General features: G+C 34.9%; 1 protein-coding gene across 1 annotated transcript; it reads right to left on the reverse strand.

The window, feature by feature from the left end:
• Positions 1-3,629: 3,629 nt before the first annotated feature.
• LOC111367325 (bifunctional aspartokinase/homoserine dehydrogenase, chloroplastic-like) lies at positions 3,630-27,031 on the reverse strand. The gene is made up of 17 exons (XM_022988137.1): positions 26,662-27,031; positions 25,263-25,324; positions 24,779-25,153; positions 23,926-24,014; positions 23,509-23,812; positions 23,216-23,268; positions 22,917-23,131; positions 22,718-22,805; positions 22,537-22,650; positions 21,554-21,652; positions 21,240-21,434; positions 6,413-6,495; positions 5,354-5,579; positions 4,831-4,976; positions 4,582-4,717; positions 3,867-3,950; positions 3,630-3,779 (listed from the first exon to the last, which is right to left on the reverse strand). The coding sequence occupies exons 1-17, from the start codon at positions 26,814-26,816 to the stop codon at positions 3,645-3,647; spliced, it is 2,559 nt and encodes an 852-aa protein (XP_022843905.1). The 5' UTR covers positions 26,817-27,031; the 3' UTR covers positions 3,630-3,644.

Raw genomic sequence — 27,031 nt, forward strand, 5'->3', positions numbered from 1 at the left:
AAATAGTAATAAAATAATTGATTTTTTTAAGAAAAACATTATATGCGTATTTTTTAACACATACGTTTAATGTCCGTTTAACTATTTTTGATATCTGTTTAGATCATTCGATATCTCTACGATATAGTTCTCAAAATGAGTTTTGAGAGAATGTAAAACATTTATCGATTCGACTATCGCACAATCGTCGATTAATTTTTAAAGTTAGCTTGTTATCAAGAATTTCGAAATATAGTTTGAAAATGTCTATTTTGACGTTCAATAACATTTGCTATGATTGACCGTTTCATGCACTATTAACGACGTGCAATACTATATCGCGAATACTTCAAGACCATATTAAGAATATAATATTTCAATTTCGTTTGATATCCCGTAATGAACCTAAAAATAAACACAAAAATATAAGTAAAAATAAAAAAATAATAAAAATAAAAATAAAAATTTGATTTCTCCAGGTCTCCGTGCACGGAGTCTTTGGGCCTCCGTGTACGGAGTCCTCTTATTTTTTTTCTTTTTTTTCTTCTTTTTTAAATAAAAGCTAATACATCTTTATACGATATAAATTAACTACAATGATATATATTTTTTATTTATTTATTTATTATTATTTTTTTTTTTAACAACTTGAAGCAAACTTTTTACTATGTAAAAAAATATACTTAAAACTTTGAGTTAATATTTAATCTAAAGTAATATTTTGATAAATTTAATTTAAAAAATTCAATATTACTAAAAATATTACTATAAAATTATATGTTGTCTGAAATTATTAAATATATCCAGCTACGATGATATATATATATATATATATATATAGTTTTCTATATTTATAATAATGTAAAAAAAAATATCCATGTATACACGGAGGAACGCGTCTTTTTTGCTCCCCACTTGAAAAAAATGAAATTTTAAATAATTGAAAAAAATTTACGTCATACCGCATAATTTTTTTTGAGCAAAATGATGTATTAAGAAAAATGTTGCGAAAAAATAATAAATAACAATAAAAAATTAATTTTTTAAAGAAAAAATGACTTATACGCATTTTTTAACACATACATTTAATGTTCGTTTAACTATTTTCGATATTTATTTAGATCATTCGATGTCGCTACGATATAGTTCTCAAAATGAGTTTCGAGAGAATGTAAAACATTTATGATTCGTACAACCATCGACGAATTTTTTAATTTAGCTTGTTATCGAAAATTTAGAAATAGTAATAAAATAATTGATTTTTTTAAGAAAGAACGACTTATGCGTATTTTTTAATACATGTTTAATGTCCGTTTAACTATTCTTTATTTTTTTTAAATATTTTTGTTGTTTACATTATAAATTTTTTTTCAATTTAAAATTCTTTTATCTTAATAATTCCAAACAGAAACTTAGTTTTGATTTGCATTATAAATAATTTTTCTTTTCAGCTTAAAATTCTTTCTTAATTTCTTTATCTTTAATTTTTTTACTCGCAAGTAACTTTTTATCTCTTAGAAATATTTTCTATCTTATATTATTAGTATTTTTATTTTTTAATAATTTCAAATAATATTTAATTTTATAGTAATAAAATATATAAAAAAATTTACTTTAAAATATTTTATTATACTATAAGAAACTGCTGCAACACGTAATTTCCATACTTCCCACCTCTCCATGCTCAACCACTCTTATATAAATATATATAGTAGGGATATAAGAAAAAAATATCTTTTATATTAAAAAAATAAAAATATATTTTACAAAAAGTTACTTTTTAGTAAAAAATTTGAAAAAAAAAAAAGAATTAAAAAGAATTTTAATTCTTGTTGTTCACATTATAAATTTTTTTTTCAATTTAGAATTCTTTTCTCTTAATAAGTCTAAACAGAAACTTAGATTTGAGAATTTTTTTCCTGTGTAATTTTACGTTATAAATAATAGTTTTTTCAATTTAAAATTCTTTTTAATTTTTTTCTTCAAATTTTTTATTATTAATCGGTATTTTTTAATAGTTTTAGATAAAATTTAATTTTCTAGTAATAATTTAATATATAAAATGATGGAAAAAAAAACATATTCACTCCGTGTATGGAAAAAAAAATTTCAGTCATACCACATAATTTTTTTGAGCAAAATGATGCATTGAGAAAATTGTTGCGAAAAAATAATAAATAGTAATAAAATAATTGATTTAAAAAAAAAAGACGTATACGTATTTTTAACACATACGTTTAATCTCTGTTTAACTATTTACGATATTTATTTAGATCATCTGATATCTTTACGATATAGTTCTCAAAATGAGTTTCGAGATAATGTAAAACATTTATCGATTCGACTATTGTACGATCGTTGGCGAATTTTTAAAGATAGCTTGTTATCGAAAATTTCGAAATAGTAATAAAATAATTGATTTTTTTAAGAAAAACGACTTATACGTATTTTTTAACACATACATTTAATGTCCGTTTAACTATTTTTGATATCTATTTAGATCATTCGATATCTCTACGATATAGTTCTCAAAATGAGTTTCGAGAGAATGTAAAACATTTATCGATTCGACTATCGTACAATCGTCGATAAATTTTTAAAGTTGACTTGTTATCGAAAATTTTGAAATATAGTTTGAAAATACCTACTTTGACGTCCGATAACATTTGCTATGATTGACCGTTTCATGCACCGCTAACGATTTGCAATACTATGCCGCGAGCACTTCAAAACGATATTAAGAATGTAATATTTCGATTTCGTTTGATATCTCGTAATGAGCCTGAAAATGAACACAAAAATAAAAAATAAAAAAAAAATTATTTCTCTATCCGTGCATGGAGAGTCCTTCAAAATTTATTTTTTTTTCCCTCCGTGCACGGAAAGATTAATTTAATTTAATTTTTTTTTTTTGCTGTGTAGTTTTACATTATAATTTTTTTTCAATTTAAAATTCTCTTTAATTCTTTTCTCTTCAAATTTTTTACTTACAAGTAATATGTTGTAAAAAAATTTTTATCGTATATTATATGTATCTTTTTTTTTATATATAAAAGTAATTTTTTTCTTATATCCCTACTATATATATTTATATCGGAGTGGGGGAGGAATGAAAATTGCGTGTTGTAGTAAATTTGGAGGTAGTGTATAATAAAATAAGATATATATCAAGCAAATGGTGTCGTTTTTTGCCCCCAATTGAAAAAAAAAAGGCAAAAATGATACTGTAAAGATGAATCAAGACACTGTTGCTTTCTACAGTGCCCTCACATTCCCCTTTTTTATATAGTAGGGATATATCCCGGAAGGGTAACTGAATTGTTGGGGTTCAGTGTTTCAGTTGAACCGAGCAATTGGTTTCAAGGACGGAATTAGGATTACCGAGTTGTGGAGACAAATTTTACGAAATTTTAATTGTGGGTCAGCTAACCCCACTGCCCTCATATAACTTCACAAAGTTGAACATGCAAGAGTCATGTGACGATCTATCATAGATTTGGACAATTATGTTGTTAGGGACTGATGTGCAATTACATTGAAAGGTTGAGGATTAACTAGTCCTTTATTTAAAAGGTTTGTGACACTTACCACCAATAGTGAAATTTTTTCAGGAACTCATTTTAGCCAGGAAGATTAGGTATAATTTTAGGAGTCAGGCAGTATCTTTATTGGAATTCTTGTTCTGGCAGAAGGGACAGAATACTTACATCTCCAGCAGCTTCAGCCTCTTGCCTTCGTTTTGTCAAGTCTTGATCAAACTTGGGCAGCTGCTGCATAAACTCCTCAGCCGAAGCGCTAGCCTGGAAAACAGCATCAGATATTCATATTTGATAAATATGGCGCTCCCCTTAAGCAGACGCATTTTAAGGAATAAACATGTTTCTTGCCTTTAATGGTTCTGGAACGAGGCTCTGAACTGGAATGTCTGATAGTTCTAGCTTCAATCCTGATTCTCGAGCAAGAATTATCACCTGCACCACTCAAGCTACTCAGTGAGGACAAATTTATCCCATTATAATTGTATCTGCTCCAGCCTTGATTCATCCTATATATGCAGTTTACCTTCATTTTCACGGTAACATCTAGTATTGGATTGTGGTGGCTGGCATTTGTTTGGTAAAATCAGGGCAAATGGTGTATGAAGTCAAGTGTTGAAACCACAATGTGGCAATTGGCCTTGTTAAAGGACGGAGGCTGAAGTAGAAAAAAATCAGATCCTAAAAACTGATTTACACCACCCATTTATATCTATTTATTGAAACATTTATACACACTTCCCAAACGTGCTCATGCCGCAGTTTCACCAAATTGTGAGTGTGTGATATAAAGTATTGGAAGAGACAGTAAAATGAACAATATTTTACTTTCTTAGTACTATCTAGTTCTATCCAACCCTCCCTAGTCCCTACAAATCATGCTACAATGGCATAAAGAGTACTAACATGTTCCATTTTACAGAGAATCTCAAAGCATAACCTGGTCACACTAGAAAGAATGCCAATAGATGTTTGAATCATTCAAGACCCAGTAGTTGACCACACAAAGCAGGAGATAAGAGGTATAATAACATCGCATCACGCAGAATCAACAGGTAAAAAATACCTTTCTTGCCACATCTGTTCCAGATAAATCATCTCTTGGATCCGGCTCAGTGTAACCTGCCTCTTTTGCCTCCTTCACCACATCACTGAAAGCTCGTGTGCCCACAAAGTTGTTGAATATATAACTTAGGGTTCCACTGCACAAGCATGCAAGGAATAAAGAGAATGAATAGAAACTAAAGCATTTTGATGTATAAGCAGCCTTGAATTAATGCCTCCTAAACATGGATAATATATCAGCATTACTGACCTGAATATGCCTTCAATTCGCAATATTTTATCCCCAGTTTCAAGGAGACCTTGTAAAGTTTTAATGATAGGCAAACCAGCTCCAACAGTTGCTTCATAGAAGTAATGAGTATAGGATTGTCGCTGAAGAGCTCTCAGCTTCAAATACTGGATTCAATACATATAAGGGAAAGAAAAATAGGATTTCTTCTTAAATTTATTTAAGAGATTCTTGTCAAATATATAATTAATCTCCTCGGAACATAGCTGAACCACTAAATGTTGATGAGAAAACTGTAAAGTGCATGTTTGGTACACAATACTAGGCATGATTGTAGAGTAAAATACATAAGATTTTAGTTTATTCTTCATCGCTAATACTACTCAATATCATCTAATCCTCCCTACCAAACATAACATAAATGAGGGCAACACCTATACATGAGCACAGGCATGCTAGCAAACATGATTAACATGTATTCTTGGTTTACCAAAGTGCAACTATTTTACTATATTGCAAATCAGACGTGTAAATATAATCTTACTTGCTCAAGTGGTCCTGAATTGGCCTTTTTGTTTGGGGTGATTACATGTATGCCTTGACGCAACCAATCATAGTAACGGCTTGCAACATAAGAATCTGCTGTACAGTCTACTATAACAGTATTTGGAATGAAATGATTTCCATGCACACGTTGAACAAACTTCTGCATGTCAGCCTTCTCGCCTTTCTCCATTTGAAGATCTCTCCATTTCGATAAGTCGATACCCCTGTAATCAGTGATTATTATGTTTTTGGGAAAATTGACTGATAAGTGTATTAATAGAAGCTAAAATGAGCGATGCGCTGAATAAGAGTATATACCTTGAAATTTTGATTGTTACGTGTTACAAGTAGAAACAGTAAACATATCAAGACTCAAAATATGCCACCGGTATCAAAAATGACAACGCAAGTTTCTATTTGTTAGACTATTATATGAACAAAAATGTTATCGTAAGAGAATCTTACAGATTGGAGGTGTCAATAATAAAGATCTACTATCCAATTACGCAACCATTTAAGTAAGGTGGTAGTTCAATACACTACCAAAATCAAAGGTTTCTGAACCAAGTCTTACCACCACATGCTATGTCATCTTTACATCATTGGCCATTTAAGAAAAGACACAACACAAAAATAATTTCTCTCTTCTTAAACATATTAAGCTTTTAAATGAGACGATCATTCAAAATTATTCTCTTGCAGAACTGTGACCATTTCAAGAGACAAATCCACCTTAAATTATATATCCGAAGACAACTCAATATTCGTTGGGACTCAAATTTTATACCAGGAATGGCGGTTTTAATTTGTTCTTTAATTTGTCATCTGTATAATTTATATATAAGTGGATATGCCAATCGGTAAAATAAGATGACAAACTTGATAGTATATTGGGACCAACCATCTTAAACCATGCTACTAAAAGTATTCCCTGTTTTATTCAAAGAGAGAAGGTTTTCATTTAAAGTATAGAGCGGCGAGAAATGTCTGTCTGAGATGCAGGTTATACTGCAGAGGAGTTGAACGAAAAAGTCTTCCTTGTATATTTAAAACTTACACATCGCTCAAGAGCATTGTCCGCGATCCAGTGATACCCATCACACGCAGTTCAATGTTAAACTTTTCCTTGAGGACAGCTGCCTGCACAAACAGAGATTTTTAAACATAAGAAGTACAGAAAGCGTATACGTGGAGCTTTTACCCTGATGAATTTGAAAGGAGAACTCATAAAGAAACCTTTTATGTAACAAAAATAATTGAATAACAAGCCACAGTTAATTAGGGAACCCCGAACTTATCCATTAAACTCATTCTCATCAATTACAGATTGTAATCAACTAGAACAAGTAAGAGAGAGGAAAATTGGTGTTTGTGATAACTACAGAAATATGATCTGGGCTCCTCACTGTAAAGTCGTGTATCTGAGCAATTAAAGGCCACTCAAGACCATCATAACAATTGGTTGAAGGCAGATTCATGTCATTTGACCGACTCATTGCTCATGCAAAGTAGTAACAGAAGAGTGCACCTTCTCCGACTCTCATATTTATGACTCCTGAATGAATAGAAGCTGAAATCTGTTAATTCTAGATAAAAAGTTTAAGAGTTACTATCTGTGTACCTGGTGCTTGACAGATAGGACAAATTTGCTATGATCAGCAAATGAGTACAAGCATAATGTGTAGAAGGAGAGTGCATTGCTTAATTTTTGAACTTCCCAAAGAAAGCAAGCTTAATGTCAGAAGAGGAGAGAAAATGTACATTTTCCAACCCCAATGGGAAATGGCAGGCATCCCAAGATAGAGATCATATAGTTGTCCATGTCAAGAAAATCGATTTGGTTTTGAATCCCTCTCCAAATGAGAGTTGCTTGCATTATATAGTGTGTGTGTGTTTCTGATTACAAGGCTCAATCTTAGCCATTACACTAATCACGCTACTGTTACAATAATCACTCCTCTATAATTACAAAATCATGCCTAACTAGGAAAGGGAAAAGAGGGGGGAAAGGGGTAATCAATAATCAGATCCCTACTGATATCCCTCCTCAAATTGATGTTGGTCGATCGAGAAGCATCAATTTGTTTACAAGAAATTGATGACGATTTCGCGTCAGTGATTTTGTAAAAATGTAGGCTTTCTAAAGAAAAATGGAAATGTGAGGAAGAGAAATGACACAAGTATCCAAAGCCTCACGAATAGAATGACAGTCCACTTCAATATGCTTAGTTCGCTCATGGTAAACCGGATTAGTAGCAATCTGAATGACACTTGTGTTGTCGGCATCGAGTGGAGTAGGACCAGATAAAGGAAAACCAAGTTCAGCAAGAAGCCCTCGAAGCCATATAATCTCAGAACTAGCAACAGACATCGCCTGATATTCAGATTCAGTAAATGACTTAGAGACACGATCTTGCTTCTTACTTTTCCAAGATATCAGAGAATCACCAAGAAACATGTACCACCCCGTGACAGAACGTCGGGTGTCTAGACAACTTGCCCAATCTACATCCCTATAAACAATAAGGCAGAGAAGGGCCGACAGGAAAGAACAATCCACGGCTAGACGTGCCTCAGAGATAGCGAATGATACGACGAACGGCAGCTAAATGGAGATGACGTGAAGTGTGCATGAATTGGCTAGCTTGCTGGACTGCGAAAGAAATATCAAGTCTCGCAATAGTCAAATAATTCAGGCTCCCCACCAATTGACAAAACACGGTAGGATCAGAGAGAATATAACGTCCTCACAACGATAATTTGTATTTACTTCTAGAGGAATATCTAGAGTAGATAAATCCTAAAGACAGGCCAACTTAATCAAACCTTGCATGTATTTATGCTAATTCAAGAAAATACCAGAGGAATCCGTGTGAACTTTCAACCCTAAGAAGTACATAAGAGATCCAAAATCCCTCATATGAAAAGAGGCCTGAAAATGCTGCTGTAAACAAGTAAAAAGAGGCCTGAAAATGCTGCTGTAAACAAGTAATCAAAATGGAATCCGTCCCAGTAATTACAATGTCATCAACATAGATGAGGAGAAGAACAATACTAGTAGAGCTCTTGCAAAGGAACAAGGAAGAGTTATACTGGCTCTACTGAAATGAAAATTGAAGCAAGGTATATCGGAACTTGTCAAACCATGCCCGTGGAGCCTGTTTCAACCTATATAATAAGCGGTTCAACTTATAGACTTTTGAGGAAGACATAGAGGTTAAGCCTGGAGGTAGTGTCATGTAAACTTCTTCTTTGAGATTTCCATGGAGAAAGGCATTTTTTACATCCATTTGATGAAGCAGCCAACCTTGAGAAGTAGCAATAGAAATAACCATTCGCACCGTGGTCATCTTGGCTACTGGAGCAAAAGTTTCCTCATAATTGACACTATACTCCTGTTTATTACCAAGAGCAACCAATCGTGCCTTATATCTATCCAAAGTCCCATCAAATCATAATTTGATTGAGTAAACCCATTTGCAGCCAATGGCCTTAACATTCTCAAGACAAGGAACAACATCCCAACTATCATTGTCTTTAAGTGCACGAAGTTGTAAAAATCCCGAAATTTTATAGAATTATTATAGAAAGATTTTTCTATCTTTATTTGGTATAATTGTAAATTAGTTAGGAAATAATTTCTTCTTTCCTTAGATAGGAGATTAATTTCTTTTTTATTCCACTTTATTGTATTATATATTGACGGTTTTCCATTGTAAGAAATAAGAATATAGAATTGAAATTCTTTCATCCAATCTTCATGGTATCAAAGCTGGAGTCACAGTAAAACCAGTCATCAATGGCGGAAAAAACTGGAGACAGCAGGAACTCGGCAACATCCGAGTCTCCAACAGGTGAAACCGAAATTACTCCCACCATAGGTCCAATTGGAATTGATAATTCGTCCTTCCAATTAACGGTGGAGAAACTATAAGGAGTGGGCTCAGTCCATTAAATTGGTGGTTGATGGGAAATGAAAGTTAGGTTATCTCACCGGAGAAACGAAGCAGCCCGTCGCCGACGTGAATCTTCAGAAAAAGTGGAAATTCGAAAACTCCATGGTAATGGCATGGCTCATGAACTCGATGAGGCCCGAAATTGGAAAAATTTATCTCTTCATGCCCACCGCAAAAGACATTTGGGAAGTAGTCAGGGAGATGTACTCCGACGCCGAAAATTTCTCGCAAATCTTCGAGATTAAAACAAAGTTGTGGCAATCGAAGCAAGGAGAAAAAGATGTCACCGACTATTACATGGAGATGACAGCTTTATAGCAAGAATTGGACCAAAGTGTTGAAGATGAATGGTACTGCGCCGGTGATTGTATCAAGTGTAAGAAACGGCTGGAGAATGAGCAAGTGCACGAATTTCTGGCCGGACTGAACAGGGAATTAGATGATGTTAGGGTCGGATTCTTGGTAGCTGACTGCTTCCCACCACTCGTGACGTGTTCGCTGAGGTGAGGCGAGAAGAAAGTCGTCGGCTGATTATGATGAAGAAGGTGGGCTCGCTGGCTTGGACGGATCAGCCTTGTCTTTACAGTCAACTAGGCCAACTGGGTCAATAGATAGTGGGCCTGATAGTGTGGCTACAAATGTTAAAAAATCTTCCTTTAATGGGCCCAAATCTGTTGGGTTTGATGGATCAACCCAAATGTTTAGAGGACCGGCAAAAATTGGACCATGCCCAAAACATCAAAAGGGTCGTCCATGGTATGACCACTGTCGAAAATCTAGACATAAAGAAGATACGTGTTGGGATTTGCACGGGAAACCAAGTGACTAGAAATCGAGACAAAATACTAGAAATCACGGGTATCAAGCCGCGATTAATGACACGCAACAGTCCACTTCAAGCAGTGCATTCAACCCCGAGCAACTCGAACAACTCTATAAAATGTTCTCAAATTTTCAATCACCCAATTCGTCAAGCTCGCTAGCCCACAAAGGTAATTTTTCGAAAGCCCTAAACACCACGGTACTCTCTACAGTGCCTTGGATTATTGACTCTGGTGCGTCCGATCATATGACGGACTCCCACCACCTGTTCCTTTCATACTCACCATTTGCAAACAACCTTAAAGTTAAAATTGCAGATAGCTCTCTATCCTCAGTTGCCGGAAAAGGGAGTATTCGACTCTCTGACTCAATAAAACTTAATCATGTCCTACACATCCCAAATTTATCTTGTAATCTATTGTCTATTAGTAATTAACAAAAACCTCAAACTGTTCCGCTATCTTTGTTTCTTCTCATTGTATTTTTCAGGACCTATCATCAGGGAAGACGATTGGCAGTGCTAAAGAGTGTGGAGGGATTTACTACTTTGACGAAACTGATGTGAGTAAGCAACGTCGATTTGTTAGTTGTGATGCTGCATTTGTTCCCAATGATAGTGAAATTCTGTTATGGCATTTTAGACTGGATCATCCAAACCTTCAATATATGATACATGTATTACCTTCAATATTTTCGAATAAAACGTCTATTGATTTTAGTTGTGAAACCTGTGAACTCGCAAAACATCATCGTTCACCATTCCTAAAATCCACATACAAACCATCGAAACCCTTCACATTAATTCACAGTGAACTTTGGGGACCTTCACGAACCCCCAATCGCACCCACACTAAATGGTTCGTTACATTTATTGATGACCATACTCGAATCTGTTGGGTTTATATGCTGAAAGAAAAAAGTTATATCCAATCTGTATTCATAAATTTTCATTCAATGGTCCAAACTCAATTTCAGACAAAAATTCAGATTCTGCGCACAGACAATGGCACAGAATATTTCAATCATACTCTAAAAAATTACTTTTTAGACAATGGGATAATTCACCAAAGCTCATGCGTTGATACCCCACAACAAAATAGAATTGCTGAACGAAAAAATAGACACATACTTGAGGTGGCTCGAGCACTGTTGTTTACTTCTAATATGCATATCACCTTCTGGGATGATGCCATTCTCACAGCAACCTACCTTATAAACATTCCCTAGTCGCATCCTAAAATTTGAAACCCCTTTTCAAAAATTCCAAAAAATTTTCCCTTACTCTCGCATCAGCTCAAACTTACCCCTTAAAGTGTTTGGCTGCACGACCTTTGTTCACATCCATTCCCATCATCAAACTAAGCTCGAATCGCATGCCCTCAAATGTGTATTCATTGGATACTCACCAACACAAAAGGGATATAAATGCGATGATCCAATAACAAAAGGGTATTTGTTAGCCTTGATGCCACTTTCTTTGAGAAAAAACCCTTCTTTCAAAAAACCTCTCCTCAGGGGGAGAACATAGTCGAAGATCGCTTTTTTGAAATCTCCCTTAACCCATCTGAATATGAATCGATACAAAATCTTGAACCTACCTGTTCTAATATGCCATATACAGAAGGCAACTTGAACTCAGGGGGAGATCAAAAGGAATGACTTGACAAAGAGATGATAGTTTATTCAAGAAAGCCAAAACCAAAGTATAAGGAAGACCTCACACTCGAAGCACCAAAAGAGAGTGAATCGGTGATAGATCCAAATCCTCATGAAATTTCCCCAACATCATCTGATGGTGATTTACCTATTGCTCTAGGAAAACCAAAACGGTCATGCACTCTTCATCCTGTCTCAAAATTCATAGCCTACAAAATTTTATCTCCACAATTTCGAACTTTTGTCTCTAACCTAGATAATACAGAGATTCCCAAAAATATTCACGAAGCATTGGAAATTACTAAATGGAAGGAAGTAGTGATGGAAGAACTAAGAGCACCGAAAAAAAATGGAACTTGGGATGTAGTGGAGCTACCACAAGGTAAGAGATCAGTTGGCTGTAAATGGGTGTTTAATGTGAAATATAAAGCAAATGGGACTATAGAACGGTAAAAACTCGTCTGGATGCAAATGGGATATACTCAAGCCTATGGTATAAACTACACAGAAACATTCGCACCTGTGGCCAAATTGAATACAATTCGGGTCCTCCTATCACTAGCAGCAAACTTAGATTGGCCACTACAACAACTTGATATCAAAAATGCATTTTTGAATGGGGAATTGGAAGAAAAAGTCTACATGACATTACCGCCTGGTTTCAACAAGAAAGGAGAAGAAAACAAAGTATGCAAACTAAAAAAGTCTTTGTACGGACTCAAACAATCACCAAGAGTGTGGTTTGATAAATTTTCAAATGTATTAAAAAGGCAAGGATATCGACAGGGGCAGTCAGATCACACTATGTGCTTCAAAATATTTGAAGATGGGACAAAGACCATTTTGATTGTATATGTTGATGACATAATGCTCACTGGAGATAATAAAGTCGAGATTGAAAGGCTAAAAAAGGGCCTAGCCACCGAATTTGAAATAAAGGATCTTGGACAAATGCGGTATTTCCTTGGAATGGAGGTAGCCAGGTCAAAGAAGGGTATTAGTGCTTCACAACGAAAATATATTTTGGACCTGTTAACCGAAACAGGCATGCTTGGGTGTAAACCAAGTGACATTCCCATTGATACTGGTAGGAAAACTGACATGGGGGAACCAATAGAAAAGGATAGATATCAGCGACTAGTTGGAAAATTATTCTACTTATCACATACTAGACCTGACATTGCATTCGCCGTGAGTGTAGTAAGTCAACATATGCATTCTCCAAGGGAGGCTCATCTAGAAGCTGTATACAGAATTTTGAGGTATCTCAAAGGCTCACCTGGAAAAGGACTATGGTTCAAGAAACAAGAAAAAAGGGGCATAGAAATATTCACTAATGCTGATTGGGCTGGAGCAACAGAAGACAGGAGATTTACTTCTAGTTATTGTACATTCATATGGGGAAACTTAGTAACCTGACGAAGTAAGAAATAGAATGTAATAGCAAGGAGCAGTGCTGAAGCAGAGTTCAGAGCAGTGGCTCAAGGGATATGTGAAGGAATGTGATTAAAAAAACTCTTGAAAGAACTACAAGTTACAACAAAATTCCTAATTAAACTCTTTTGCGATAACAAAGCAGCTATCAATATTTCACTCAATCCAGTACAACATGACCAAACTAAACATGTAGAGGTGGACAAACACTTCATAAAGGAAAAAGTTGAAGACGGAACTATTTGCATGACTTATATCCCCACCAAAGAACAAACAGCAGATATATTCACCAAAGGGCTACACAGAAAAAATTTCGATGATTTCATCTGTAAGTTGGATATGGTCAATATCTATGATCCAACTTGAAGGGGAGTGTAAAAATTCCCGAAATTTTATAGAATTATTATAGAAAGATTTTTCTATCTTTATTTGGTATAACTATAAATTAGTTAGGAAATAATTTCTTCTTTCCTTAGATAGGAGATTAATTTCTTTTTTATTCCACTTTATTGTATTATATATTGACGGTTTTCCATTGTAAGAAATAAGAATATAGAATTGAAATTCTTCCATCCAATCTTCAGAAGTTCGTCTGCCATTGCCTCTCGCTAGCATTCTTGTTTTACTGCTTCAGAATACCCTATAGGTATGGAAATAGATGACAAAGTAGCATGAAGAGATGTATGAGAAAATCTATACCGATCAGGAGGGCAAGAAATTCTGGTGGAATAGCGAATATTAGTGTCCGAGTCCAGCTCATTCATGGAAGGTTGTGTCTGAGCAGCCTCATATGACGGTTCTGGTACACAGGAGGAGAAGTTGGGCGTCGTCGTTCATACACGAATCCAGGCTTGAACTGTTCAGGAGTAGAGGGCAACTCATCAAAGTGTGGAAGGGCAAGTGTCTTTGGTAAAGGCTCAACATGAGTGGAAAAGAAATATTGATTTTCGAAGAAATCCACATGACGAGAGATACGAAATCTATTGGAGCGTGGATCGTAGCAAACATATCCTTTATGGGAAACACTGTAACCCACAAACGCACATTTAATAGATTGAGCGGAAAGTTTGTTTCGTTCATGAGGAGGCAAATGAACAAAACAAACACATCCAAAGGTATGCATATTAAGGTAGTTTGTGTGTTGATGATGTAGGCGACAATAAGGAGTTTCAATTTTCAAAACATTTGAAGGCAATTGGTTAATCGAATAGACTGCTATAGATAAAGCCTCGACCCAGAATTTAGGTAGAACTAATGATTCTAGGAGTAATGTACGAACAACATCTAACAGATGACAATTCTTTCGTTCAACAACACCATTTTGCTCGGGGTGTATAGGGACAAGAATGTTGGGAGACAATGCCCTTTTGGTGAAGGAAATCATGAAACTTTAAAGACATATTCTCTTCCCAAATCAGACCTTAGCACTTTAATACCCGAAGAAAATTGAGTTTCAACATAAGCGATAAATTGTTGAAAGACAGAAAACACCTCAGATTTAGCACGAAGAAAGTAGATCCAAGTATACCTGCTATAATCGTCAATAAATGTAATAAAGTATTTATAATGTGCATGAGACATAACCGGAGACATACCCCACACATCACTATAAATCAGATCAAAACTTCTTTCAACCCGACTACCATGAGAAGAAAAGGGAAGAGACTTGCCCTTACCTAAGTTGCATGTGGAACAATCAAGAGAAATATAAGATGGAAATTGATCTTTATTGTCCAACAAGCCAGAGTTTATTAAATAAGATAAAATAACAAAGTTATGATGACCCAAACGTTTGTCCAAATTTCACTCTTGTCAACTTTATTACAAGCCATAGAAATAACTGGTGGAATGGAAATGTGCAGAGGAAACAATCGATCAACTTTAGACCCCTTCACGAGTGTCTTCCCCGACACCTAATCTTGCACAATACAACCGTCACGAAAAAATCGAACATCACAATCATTATCAACCGACCAACAGATATAAGACTAGTGAAAAGTGCATGAGATACGAGAACATCTTTCACGGTGAAATTAATGTCTCCAACGGCATGAATAGGTAATGACTACCGTTAGCAGTTTGAATATATGAGGATCCCTTCTAAGTTCGAATATTGCTAAGAGTATCAGAATAACTAATCATATGATTAGATGCACCAGAATCAACAACCCGTGACGATGATGGTGGAGAACCCTCACCTTGAAGGCCCAAGGAAGAAAAGGCCGAAATAATCATCTGCTGAACCATCTCAAGAGTAAGGATAGATTCGTTACTAGCAGGGAAAGGACTGGCTGTAGCCTGATATGCATTAGCCTGACGGTTCTGAGGACAAGTGGTGCATTCTTTATTTGTATACCCTGATTTCTTGCAATAGTTACAATACTTCTTTCCATAGTGGACAACTATATGTCCATGTTCCTTGCAGCTAAAGCATCGGACATTTTGCATGTCTCTACCCCTGCCTTTCCCTTGAGCAGCATAGGCAACTGCATTAATCGGTGGTTTGTCTTGCTGGTAATTACCTGTGTAGCAAGACGTTCCTCCCAAAGTGACTCTCAGAAACACACATCCAAAGAAGGAGTTGGATCGCAATTCATCAAATTAGATCAAGCTGCCTCGAACTCAGGCCACAACTTCATTAAAAAGTAATCTCTCTTGCTCTGCTCATGTACTTCTTGAACTGCAGCAAGAGAGTCACTGATACCTTAGAATAAATCATATCAGTATATTCTACCCACAAAATTTGAAACCCAAAAAAATACTCTTGAATGGATTTATTGGCTTGAGAATAACTAGCAATTTCAGACTCTATTTGAAATCGTCGTGTTGTATTGTCCTAGTGGTAAACTTTCTTCAAATATTCCCACATGCTCTTAGCAGTCTTATACGGCCTTAGATTCAGGACAATCATAGGATCAATAGACGCTAAAATCCAAGTCATAACCCGAGCATCTTTAATTTTTCAGTTTGCCAATTCTTTAGGATCCGTGGCGGCAAAATTACTCCCATCAATATGACCCCACAATTCCTTCTCAGTAACGAATAAACGAAATTGAAATTCCCATGAAGAATAATTTTTTCCAGTGGATTTCACACCAAAAAATTCTAAATTTCGAGTAGACATGATTAAAAATAAATCACAAGCCCAGTGGAGATTAATAAGTAGCACCAATAATAAGTTTAATACCTTGAGCCCAATTTAGTTTGGCCCAAAAAGAACGCCCATTAGAGAACCACTTCGGCCAACTGGTTTGGCCCAATTAGAAATAAAGCCCAATACTTCACCCAAGCCCTTACTGTACACAGATCTCTCAATTAACCACGAAGGAAGACACGAACAAAGACGCTGGAGATTGTTGATTCGCTGTCCCTCTTCCTCGACACCAAAAAACTCCGGGCAAACCTAATAAGCTTTTCGACCCATGGGAGCTGGCCATGTCCAAAGTCGTTACCTCAACTGCAAGGAGGGGGATGCCAAAGGCAGGGCTAGTAACTGGAGTGAAGTCGTAACAAGGTACCCCGTACTAGAAGGTGTGGCTAGATCACCTCCTTTTCGGGGAGAGCTAATGCAGTATGGGCATAGCTTATTGATACGTTCCAGAAAACTCTACTTGAATCCATTTTCTTTCTCAAGAAACAAGTGGGTTATTTCTTTGCAAAATTGTGCTCAATTTCATATGTGGCAACTCCGCCAAGATCTCTTCCTTAGTAGGGGAAAGAATCTGATCTTGCGTTTTGCCACCTCGTTTTGCTGAGGGTAGAAGGGCAAGATCGCTGATGATTTGTAAGAAAGATTGAAATGTGCTAGACATATATTTGCCTCCCCGAATCAGATCTTAAGACTTTGATCGAGGATAGAAATTGATTATAAATAAGAGCAAGAAAGGCTTGAAAAGCAAAGAAGACCTCACTCTTTGCACAAAGAAAATAAATTCATATAAATCGACTCTTATCATAAATAAAAGTAACAGTATTTATAATGAATATAAGATACCACAGGTGCAATACCCCATACATTACTATAAATAATATCGAAAATATGTAAGGCATGAGAACCATGAGACGGGAATGGTAAAATTTTACTTTTAGCAAGTTTACATGAAGCACAGACAAGAGAGATAACCGAATCAGCATTTCTATTACTAAGCAAACTCCGAGTTTAACAAGTATTGTAGCACATTCGAATTGGGATGTCCCAATTTCTTATGCCAATTAAAAATATCTAAAGTTGTAGTATTACAAACAAGAGAAGAAAATGGAATAGGCTTCAGTGAAATAGGAAATAGATGTCCCTCCTTAGGCCCCTTCACGATCGTCCTTCCAGACACGTGATCATGTACATGACAACCAAAAGAAGAAAAAAAGATAGTACAATTATTATCGACAAGTTGGCCGACAGATAAAAGATTAGTTGATAAATCAGGAGAGACTAAAATGTTAAGACATATGATATATCCCCGACGGCTGAGATAAAGTGTTACCGTCGGCAGTGTGTATATTGAAAGATCCAGCATAAGGTCTAAGGTTACTAAGCAACTGAGGGTCGTGAGTAGACACTTGAGTCTAATAACTAAGAATAATGAGTAGATGATGGATTATCTGAGACACCCAAAGCAAACATAGCAGAGATAACCGTTTGTTGAATCATCTCAAGAGTTATGGGAGTTTGGGAAGAGTTGGGAGAGGCTAGACCTTGAACAGGAACAAGTGGAGGAGCAGAACTGGAGGCTAAAGTGGCAACAACAACATAATTTGCTCCAAACTTGCGTGGAGGACGAATGGGGCACTCCTTAATAACATGTTCAAACTTCTTACAATAATTACAAACTTTTCTGGGACACACTGAAGAGTAATGTTGTAATATCCCGAAATTTTCTAATAAAGAATTTTCATATTTTAGAAAGTATTTAAAAATTTTTGGGATTTAATTGAATGATAGAATAAATATTATTAGGAATTGTAATTAAAATAGTATTATGGAGATTGAAAATGCAATTTCATAATTGCATATTTGCTCAAGGATTTAGAAGTGCAATTTTATAAACAAATGAATAATTGCATATTTGCCCAATATCTAAAAATGTAATTTTATGAACCAATCAAACATTTGCACATTACCTTAGGGGTTAATTGTGCAATTTGATAAATTGCACTTTGACCCCTAGCATCAACTATAAATAGGGGATGATTCTCAAATGAGACATGCCACTCATCCCTTTCATTTTTGAAGATATGTCTTTTTTTTAAGTTAATTATTTTTGTTAATTTTTTTTAGTTAACTACTTATTTAGATAATTATTTAACTAATTATTTGTTTTAAGTACTTAATTGGTTTATGAAGAGGAATTAAAAAAAATTAGGATTCGTTAGTAATTGAGGAAAGATAATATTAAAGTTAAGTTTAATTAACAAAATCAAGGAAGTTGAATTATAATTTTTCTATTTCGAAATCTTTAACTCTGAAAATTTTAAAATTTATAAACTATTTCAGGATATATTGAGTTTTAGTTTACTTGGCTTGCATTATTAAAGATTGTGTAAAATAGATTTGGGGAAAACATCTTAATTATTTGTTTTAAGTACTTAATTGGTGTATGAATAGGAATTAAATTTTTTTTTTTTAGGATTCTTTAGTAATTGAGGAAAGATAATATTAGAGTTAAGTTTAATTAACAAAATCAAGGAAGATAAATTATAATTTTTCTATTTCGAAATCTTTAACTCTAGAAATTTTAAAATTTATAAACTATTTCAAGATATATTGAGTTTTAGTTTACTTGACTTACATTATTAAAGATTGTGTAAAAGAGATTTGGGGAAAACATGGTAAAAGATGAAAAATAAAAATTAACAAAACATGATTAACTTAAAAAAAAAAGACATACCTTAAGAAATGAAAGGGATGAGTGACATGTCTTATTTGACAATCATCCCCTATTTATAGTTGATGATAGGGGTTAACTGTGCAATTTATCAAATTGAACTTTTAACCCCTAGGGTAATATGCAAATATTTTATTGGTTTATAAAATTGCACTTTTAGACCTTGGACAAATATGCAATTATTCCTTTGTTTATGAAATTGCACTTTTAAATCCCTGGGCAAATATACAATTATAAAATTGCACTTTCAATCCTCATAATATTGTTTTAATTACAATTCTTAATAATATTTACTCTATCATTCAATTAAGTCCCTAGAATTTTTAAATACTTTCTAAAATATTAAAAATCTTTACTAGAAAATTTCGGGATGTTAATTTCTTTCGACCAAAATTTTTTGATAGTCACATAACTAAATTGTTATGAGATGTATTTTGTGACACAAATTCTCTTTTGGTATAATATAAACGTGGCGATTCTTTTAACTCTTTATATTATTAATTTGATTTCCTTAATATGTTTTGATTTTACTGTGAAATGTTTACTTGAGTTAAATACAAATTATTCAATCTTAGTATGATTTTAATCTAAGGATAAAAATAATTAATTAAATTAAGGGTAGACCGTCACACGTGACCAAACCCCTTATAGTTATAACACTATACACCAGACATATCCAATGCTTATATTTTCCTTGAGCCACATAAGCAATAGGAACCAATGCTACATGATTCCGCTGCTATACCAAATATGTAGAGTGAAAAGACGCTGCTCCTCTCTCATTAATTCACCCAAACAACCATCCAATGATAGAATAGACTCACGATTCATAAGGTTGGATCGAATGGATTCAAATTCAGTACGCAATTTCATAAGAAATTGATCCCTCTTGTTGACTTCGTGTACAGCTTGGACTGCCTCCAAACTGTTCTATGAAACCGAAGCATAGATAATATTTGTGTACTCAGCCCAAAGATTAGAGATCTTGAATAATATTCTTCAATGGAATGTGACACCTGAAAGAAATTTGCAAATTCAAACTCCAACTGGAGTCGCCAAGCATTATTGCTTTGAGTATAGACTTTCTTCAAGAACTCCCACATAGCACTGGCTGACTTGTAAAGCCTGAGATTAATGAAAATCTGCTCATCAACCGACGCAATGATCCAGGCCATAAGTCAAGAATCTTTGGTTTTCCAAACAAGACACTTTTCTTTATCCTTTTCTTGATTAGGAGGCGGAAGGCTTCCATCGATATGTCCCCACAGACGCCTTTTTCCTTCAATCAATAGCTGAAAATGAAATGCCCGTGACGAGTAGTTCTTCCCAATAAAACAAATACAAACGGAGTCGGCCTCTTCAATTAAAATGATGAAACAGTGTATAATCCCTCGAAAATATATTAATCACAACACACCAAATAAATTCAATCCAAGCCCAATGAATTTGTCCAACCAATATACATAATTTTGAAATTAAATCAATAACCCACCTAATGGCCCAACAAAATCATGACCAATTGCATAACAAATCATCCAATTACTAAACAGATAAGCAGTCCAACAAAATCACTTAACTACGATTGGCCGAAGTGAACTCATAGAGGTGATGCTAAGGGAACACACAGACTACAAAAGAAGATGAAAATCCAACCAAGCTCATAGATGCGCCGGTCAAAACCCAACCCTTGGCACGCCAAAATTTGAATTACAGCTTCCTTACGGTATTGTAAAAGCCGTTTGCGACCAGGCTTTACTTCGAATGGAACAAACAAAAATCCGACGCAGGAGATGACCACAGGTGGTGACTAAAACACAAAGGCAAGCAGAGTTGTCGCCAACTATGATGAAATCAAGATAACTATGATGAAACCAAGACGCAGCCCAACAAGTTTCAACTAAACGCTCAAGAGAAAAGGTTAGGGCTCTGATACCATGACAATATTTTCCGGAATGACTTCCTTGTGTGTACTCCCTTGCTTTATAGAATGTTACAAGTTATTTAAGGATACAAATTATACATGGAAACTAGCTATTATGTACAAGGAAACCTAATTTGCTTCTAATAATAATACACACTAATAATGCCAAATACAAAAATGACTGAGAATAATCAAAATAAATTTAAACTATACCTGATCTCTAAGTTGATCAAGCAATGCCCCACCAATCAACCCGGGTCCAATAATACCCATTGCTATTGTGGTCCTTGACAGATAAAATCTTGAGTGCACAGCACGTAGAGCCCTTATGCAATCCTCTCGATTGACAACTACAGTAACATTGTACTCGGAACAACCTTGAGCTATAGCACGTATATTAATATTAGCCTGTAAAAGTAACGGGTCGTAAATGTCTCTATGTGATTTACACTCATTCTTATAGCAACATTGCACATGGATATTGAAAAGTATAAGAAAAACTAGCAAACACTAATGAGTTTCCCAACCTTTGCAAGTGCACTGAAAAGTGATGCACTAACTCCAGGAGTACTCGCCATTTTCTGGCCAACTGTTGCCAAGATACTACAGTTTGGAATAACTGCAATCTGCATAGATTCTATCAAAATTAAGAAATCTCTGAACCAAGGCAGGAAAATGGAACAGCACAAGTTTCCTAAACATCGATGGAGTGGATGGTGCAAAAACATGATTTCATCAGATATTAAGCCCCTGTTTGTTTTCCATTATTTACTCATTAAAATAAAAAATATGACCGTTATCCATCACATCAAACTACCATATTTGAAAATCTATCTCTTGTATGGGGTTCGTAACGGCTATATTTTTCATTCTCATTCTTATATTAATGTGGCTCAAACGGGGCCTAAGATACGAAGCAAAGCTATTCATGCCAAATAGCAATGTTGATTAAATATACAAAACCTAAGCACAACATCCTGCTTACAAATGAATAAGGTAGTACCAGAATTCATTGGAACCCTGAATTTACAACTGATTGGGTCACAAGTGGAACATATCAGTAACATGATAAAAGCCATACCACTGCTGATACTGCTGAGTCAGAAATACAAATGTTTGCCAAAGTAGACAAGCTGCCAATGAGTCGAATTTCCAAAAATCATACAATGTAACCATCTTGTGCATTTAAAATGATGAACGACTCTATTTCTTTCATGACAGCATAAAAAAAATTATTGACTCAATTTGTAAAGGAAGAATTTGAACGAGTAATTAAAGACATAGATAGCTACTTATAAGTTCACGCCTGTTGAGAAACATGGTAAGAAATGCACTGGAGGCACGTCACTACACCTTCTACCTTCACTATGGTTATGCATAATAAAGGAAATTTGGGTCACCAATATAGTTAGTATAGCTGCAAAGTATAAGCTTCATGGGTCGTTCACTACATATGCCAAACATTTTGAATAATCCAATATGAATTGACACCTAGTTCCAAACAAAATACCTGAGAAAGGCGTCCAGCATCCAAAGCCTGACGAAATCTTGACTCTAAAGCAGAGGAAACAGCTTTTACTTCATTTTCAGGCACAGCAAAACACACAGAATGCTCACTGCTAGCCTGCACAAGCATTTCTCAGTTAGAATATTTCATTAATCATTGAATGGGTAGAAGAAAATAGAAATACCTGAGATATCATGATCACATTAGCTCCAGCATCTTTCACGGCACTAAAAATGGCACTAGCCGTTCCAGGAACACCTGCCATTCCAGTTCTGCAAAAAGCATTTGCAAGGAGCAACTCAATTACAAAATGGAAAAGAAGAAAAACAAAACATTTAAATGTACTGTAACTGATGCCACCATTCAATGAATTAAAAACCCACCCTTCAACATTTACAAGGGCCAAATTGTCAATTGTTGCAAATCCTTTAACTGGAGATTCCAATCTCTGGCCATTTTCATCTTCAGAGCCAACGGATTGGCAGATCATTGTTCCAGGTGCAGAGAGGTTGAAAATATTTCTTATAACAATTGGAATATCATATTTCATTACTGGAATAATTGTCCTAGGATGTAAAACATTTGCTCCAAAGTATGACTGCAGAGATATAAGTGAAATCGTTAATTACAAGAATCTTCAAGTACTTGTAATTTTGGAAGATCAAAGACGAATGAATTCTACCATTTCCCATGCCTCTTGATACGATAATGTCTTTAATATCACAGCTTCGCTCACTGCCAAAATAATTGAAAGCACTATAAATTTAAAGGAGAGAGAAATAATATTCCCAGTGCTAGCATATTATTTCTAACTTCTAAGAGTGTGTAGAGCAACACCTATGGAGTAGGTCTAACTAGGTGATAGAAGATTAGTCTTTAAGAAGATATAACCTGTTTATACGCCTTAGATTGAAAGCTTATGGGAATGAGTGGCAAGTGTTCTTCTGAATGACTGGACATAAAGGTAGAACAAACCTTTTCTAGGATCTGCACTGTACACACCGTCAACATCAGTCCAAATTGTAACCTGACGTGCTCTGAATAGAGCACCCATTATGGCAGCAGAGAAGTCACTTCCATCTCTCTTGAGAGTTGTAGGAATATTCTGAGGTGTGCTGGCTATAAACCCAGTTGCAACTATCATGTTAGATGGGTTCTCAGAATACCATTTCTCAAGCCTTTTGCCAGTCTCCAGGAAATCTGGATCAACTTGATTAGAACTTGTAGGATTTACAACAAGGACATCTCTAGTATCCATACATTTGCAGTCCAATCCATTCTACAGCACAAGGAAAGACATGTTTGCACAAAGATGTAAATGAAAATTTTGATTCACAGAACATAGAAAAAGGGTAATACTCTAAGATAAAAAGCATCAATAGTTTAAAGCACCTTTTGGACTACACTGGACAGCAACTGAGCAGACCATAACTCGCCATGTCCTACAACAAAATCTGAAAAAGATTCTGTTGCATGACCAGCTGCAATACATCAAGCTTAAAGCTTGTGAATAGCATCATGAAAATATATATGTAATAATAAATGAAGTAAAGAAAGCAATTACTCATATTTCATTAAACAAATATTTTATATTTGAACATAAAATGTATGTATATAGGTATGTCACAATATTTGGTATATACGTATACATTTGCATTCATGCATATCCAAGCATATAGCAACTCAATTAAACCCAGATAACATTAAGCAAAGATTTTCTTATTCGGAATGGAAACCATTCACTAAAAACAAGAGACCACTAGTGCCCATCATCATGCAGAGAGAGAGAGTATTGAGACTGTTAGCAGAGCTCAGGTGTCCTTAGACCAGATTGATAGAAGAAATACATATAAAGATATGTTAAAGAGCAGTAAATGTAGCAATGTGTTATTTATCTTCTCTTTCTTTAGCAAACATAGATTAAAATATTCTATCGTGTAGGAATTACATACATGTGTAATTCTTATAGAACTAGATGGAGAGATAATCTATAGCTCAACTTTCAAATTGTTCTTTCACCCTTTTTCATATATTAGAAAAAACTTTCAGGCATAGGTAATGCAGTGACAAAATTCAAATCTATAATTCAACGTATCATTTAAAAGTAAGTCTTAACTAACTTTCAACAAAAGGTAACTTTTAAACACAGCCAAAAATGCTCCAAGTCTACACTATTGCAGTGTGTTATTATTGTTTTTACCAAAACTACCACGCCTTGGGGATCACATTATACACAGAGACATACCGATGTAGATTGCACGGAGCATTGCTTTAAGGTTACCGATGTCCTGGTGCAACCGGGATAAAAAACTAGAAAGACCATCCCCTTCAAGTAGATCAAGTGCTGTTGACTTGTGCTTTTCCAGAACAGCATCCAATGTAGATATATAAGAATCATCACGAGACTGTGCCTTGAATATTAGAGCATACATCATGTCTGTCACCTTTGACATTGCAGACACAACAACTAACTTTCTTTCAGATCCATCCTTAACAATAATGTCTGCAACATTTCGTATTCTTTCAGAAGTTCCCACACAGGTACCACCAAATTTATGAATAGACCAGGTGTCGCCCTTTGGAAGTTGAACTTTTTCAATAGTTTCATCGAGTTCAATATCTAAAAGGTTCGTCAACAGTCAAAGAAAAATATAATTTATTAGTGAGACTATACACCCTCATGAATTCAGAATTTAGTTTGGACATACAAGAAAATCAAAGACAATAACCTGCACTTGCTACTGAAGCAAATATATTGAACGTCGATGAATCTCGTCCTTCCCACCGTGAACTGAATACATTAAAAAATATATCCCTTCAGCATCCAACAAACAACAGGAAATAAGGGACATTATTCTGTAGGAAGAAAAAGGTATTTACATTCATACATGTAAATGACAAAGCAAACATGTAGCCCAGTAAACCTCGTCACGCTTGGCAAATTTTCATGTTGATGGACTTAGATACTGGCCATTGTTGTCGTTTAACAAACATGAACATGAGAAACAAAAAATATCATGTCTGCTTGGAGGTTGCTTTTATCATACTCTCACAAGGTTTTTTCCCTTTTTTTTTTTTTTTAACAAGACGAATAACAAATAATATTTAAAAAATTTATTACCAGCTAAACTATAGGTGCCACACAGGTTGCACAAGTCACTAATCCCAATTCATATTCTTGTTCACATTTCCAGCACGTTAAACAGGTTTGATAATGAAAGCAGAACAAGAAATGAGTCATAATGTTTTCAAAACAAATGCAATTAGCTAAAATAGAAGGCCATTTATTTCTTGATTTTCAACTAGAAATTTGTAGGCATGTTATAATGAATTCAAGAAACTTGGATATATTTGCTTCCCAACAAGATCACTGATGCCTCCATTTCAGTGGTAAAGCTCTACTTGATCATCCTTCAAACATAATGAAAAAGGGTTAACAATAGACACCCCCCTAAAGTTAAAGCGTTGACTGAAAGCCCTTCATAAACATGACAAATTAAAATGGCGCTTAATTGACATACTTAATGCACTAAATTCCATATGTATTACAATGAACAAACAAACGAAAGATGTAATTAAATACAAGAAAGTTTGTAGGACATGAGCTTCTGAGCTTTTACTTCTTTGTTTACTACATAGATTCAATCGTCACAAGTTGTCAAACCATAAAATAAAATCTAAATCCAGAAACATGGAATGGCAACTTAATTTATAAATTATATAACTATCCTTATCATATAACAAATACAAATGAATACAAGATCAAAAAATTATTCTTGCAGTAACAGGAGAGACTGGAGAGTGATAATCCTGAATATTAACTGAGCAGATAATGAACTATATCAACATATTTGTCAGAAATTGCATGTATGTCCAACCAGCCTATTAAAAATTTATATTCATAAGTTTCAAATTGGTAATTTACATGATTTTCTTGGAATATTACTACAATACTAAAAGAAGAAGAAGAAAATGAAGAAGGAACCAAAGGCTTACACATATAATGATACCCAAATAAGTTTTAAATCTCAAATAACTCGGTTCATTATTTCAGAGCATTCAATAATACTAAAACCAGCACCTCGGTCAGTGGACATCTTCATGAAAATGGACAAAAAAGTAGATTACCTGCAAATGGGAGGGCGATGGAGGAGGGGAAAAGTGCGGATCTTGTTCAGTGTTGTTATATTTTTTCTGGGTTTTGAATTTGGGTCACGTTGTAATAGGTTAGAACAGAGATTGTGTAGATAATAAGATGAAGAAATTGATGATGCGGATGCCATTATCGTTGTTTGTTAGCTGCTAGCAGACTGAATATGTGTGTAATTTGGCTATTGGATAGAAATGATTGAGCGTGAAATGGAGGAGTACAGAAAGTGGAAATCCTACACCCACTAGTTCACTGCTGTCTGCGGCGGCCGGGGCTGGGCGGAGCGGGGAAGAGAGACACTTCGTATGATTATTTTAGAGTATTTCAGGCAGTGTTATTTCCCTCGTG

Source organism: Olea europaea, chromosome 18 (assembly GCF_002742605.1).
Source record: "Olea europaea var. sylvestris chromosome 18, O_europaea_v1, whole genome shotgun sequence".
Classification (NCBI taxonomy): Eukaryota; Viridiplantae; Streptophyta; class Magnoliopsida; order Lamiales; family Oleaceae; genus Olea; species Olea europaea.

What these genes read in the sequence shown, in the direction of transcription:
- LOC111367325 (XM_022988137.1), bottom strand. Translation starts at nt 26,816, where the DNA reads ATGGCATCCGCATCATCAATTTCTTCATCTTATTATCTACACAATCTC. An exon ending in TGCTTCAGTAGCAAGTGCAG is followed by an intron (nt 25,154 to 25,262) that starts GTTATTGTCTTT and finishes CGAACCTTTTAG; the next exon opens with ATATTGAACTCGATGAAACT. An exon ending in ATGCTGGACGCCTTTCTCAG is followed by an intron (nt 21,653 to 22,536) that starts GTATTTTGTTTG and finishes GAATCTATGCAG; the next exon opens with ATTGCAGTTATTCCAAACTG.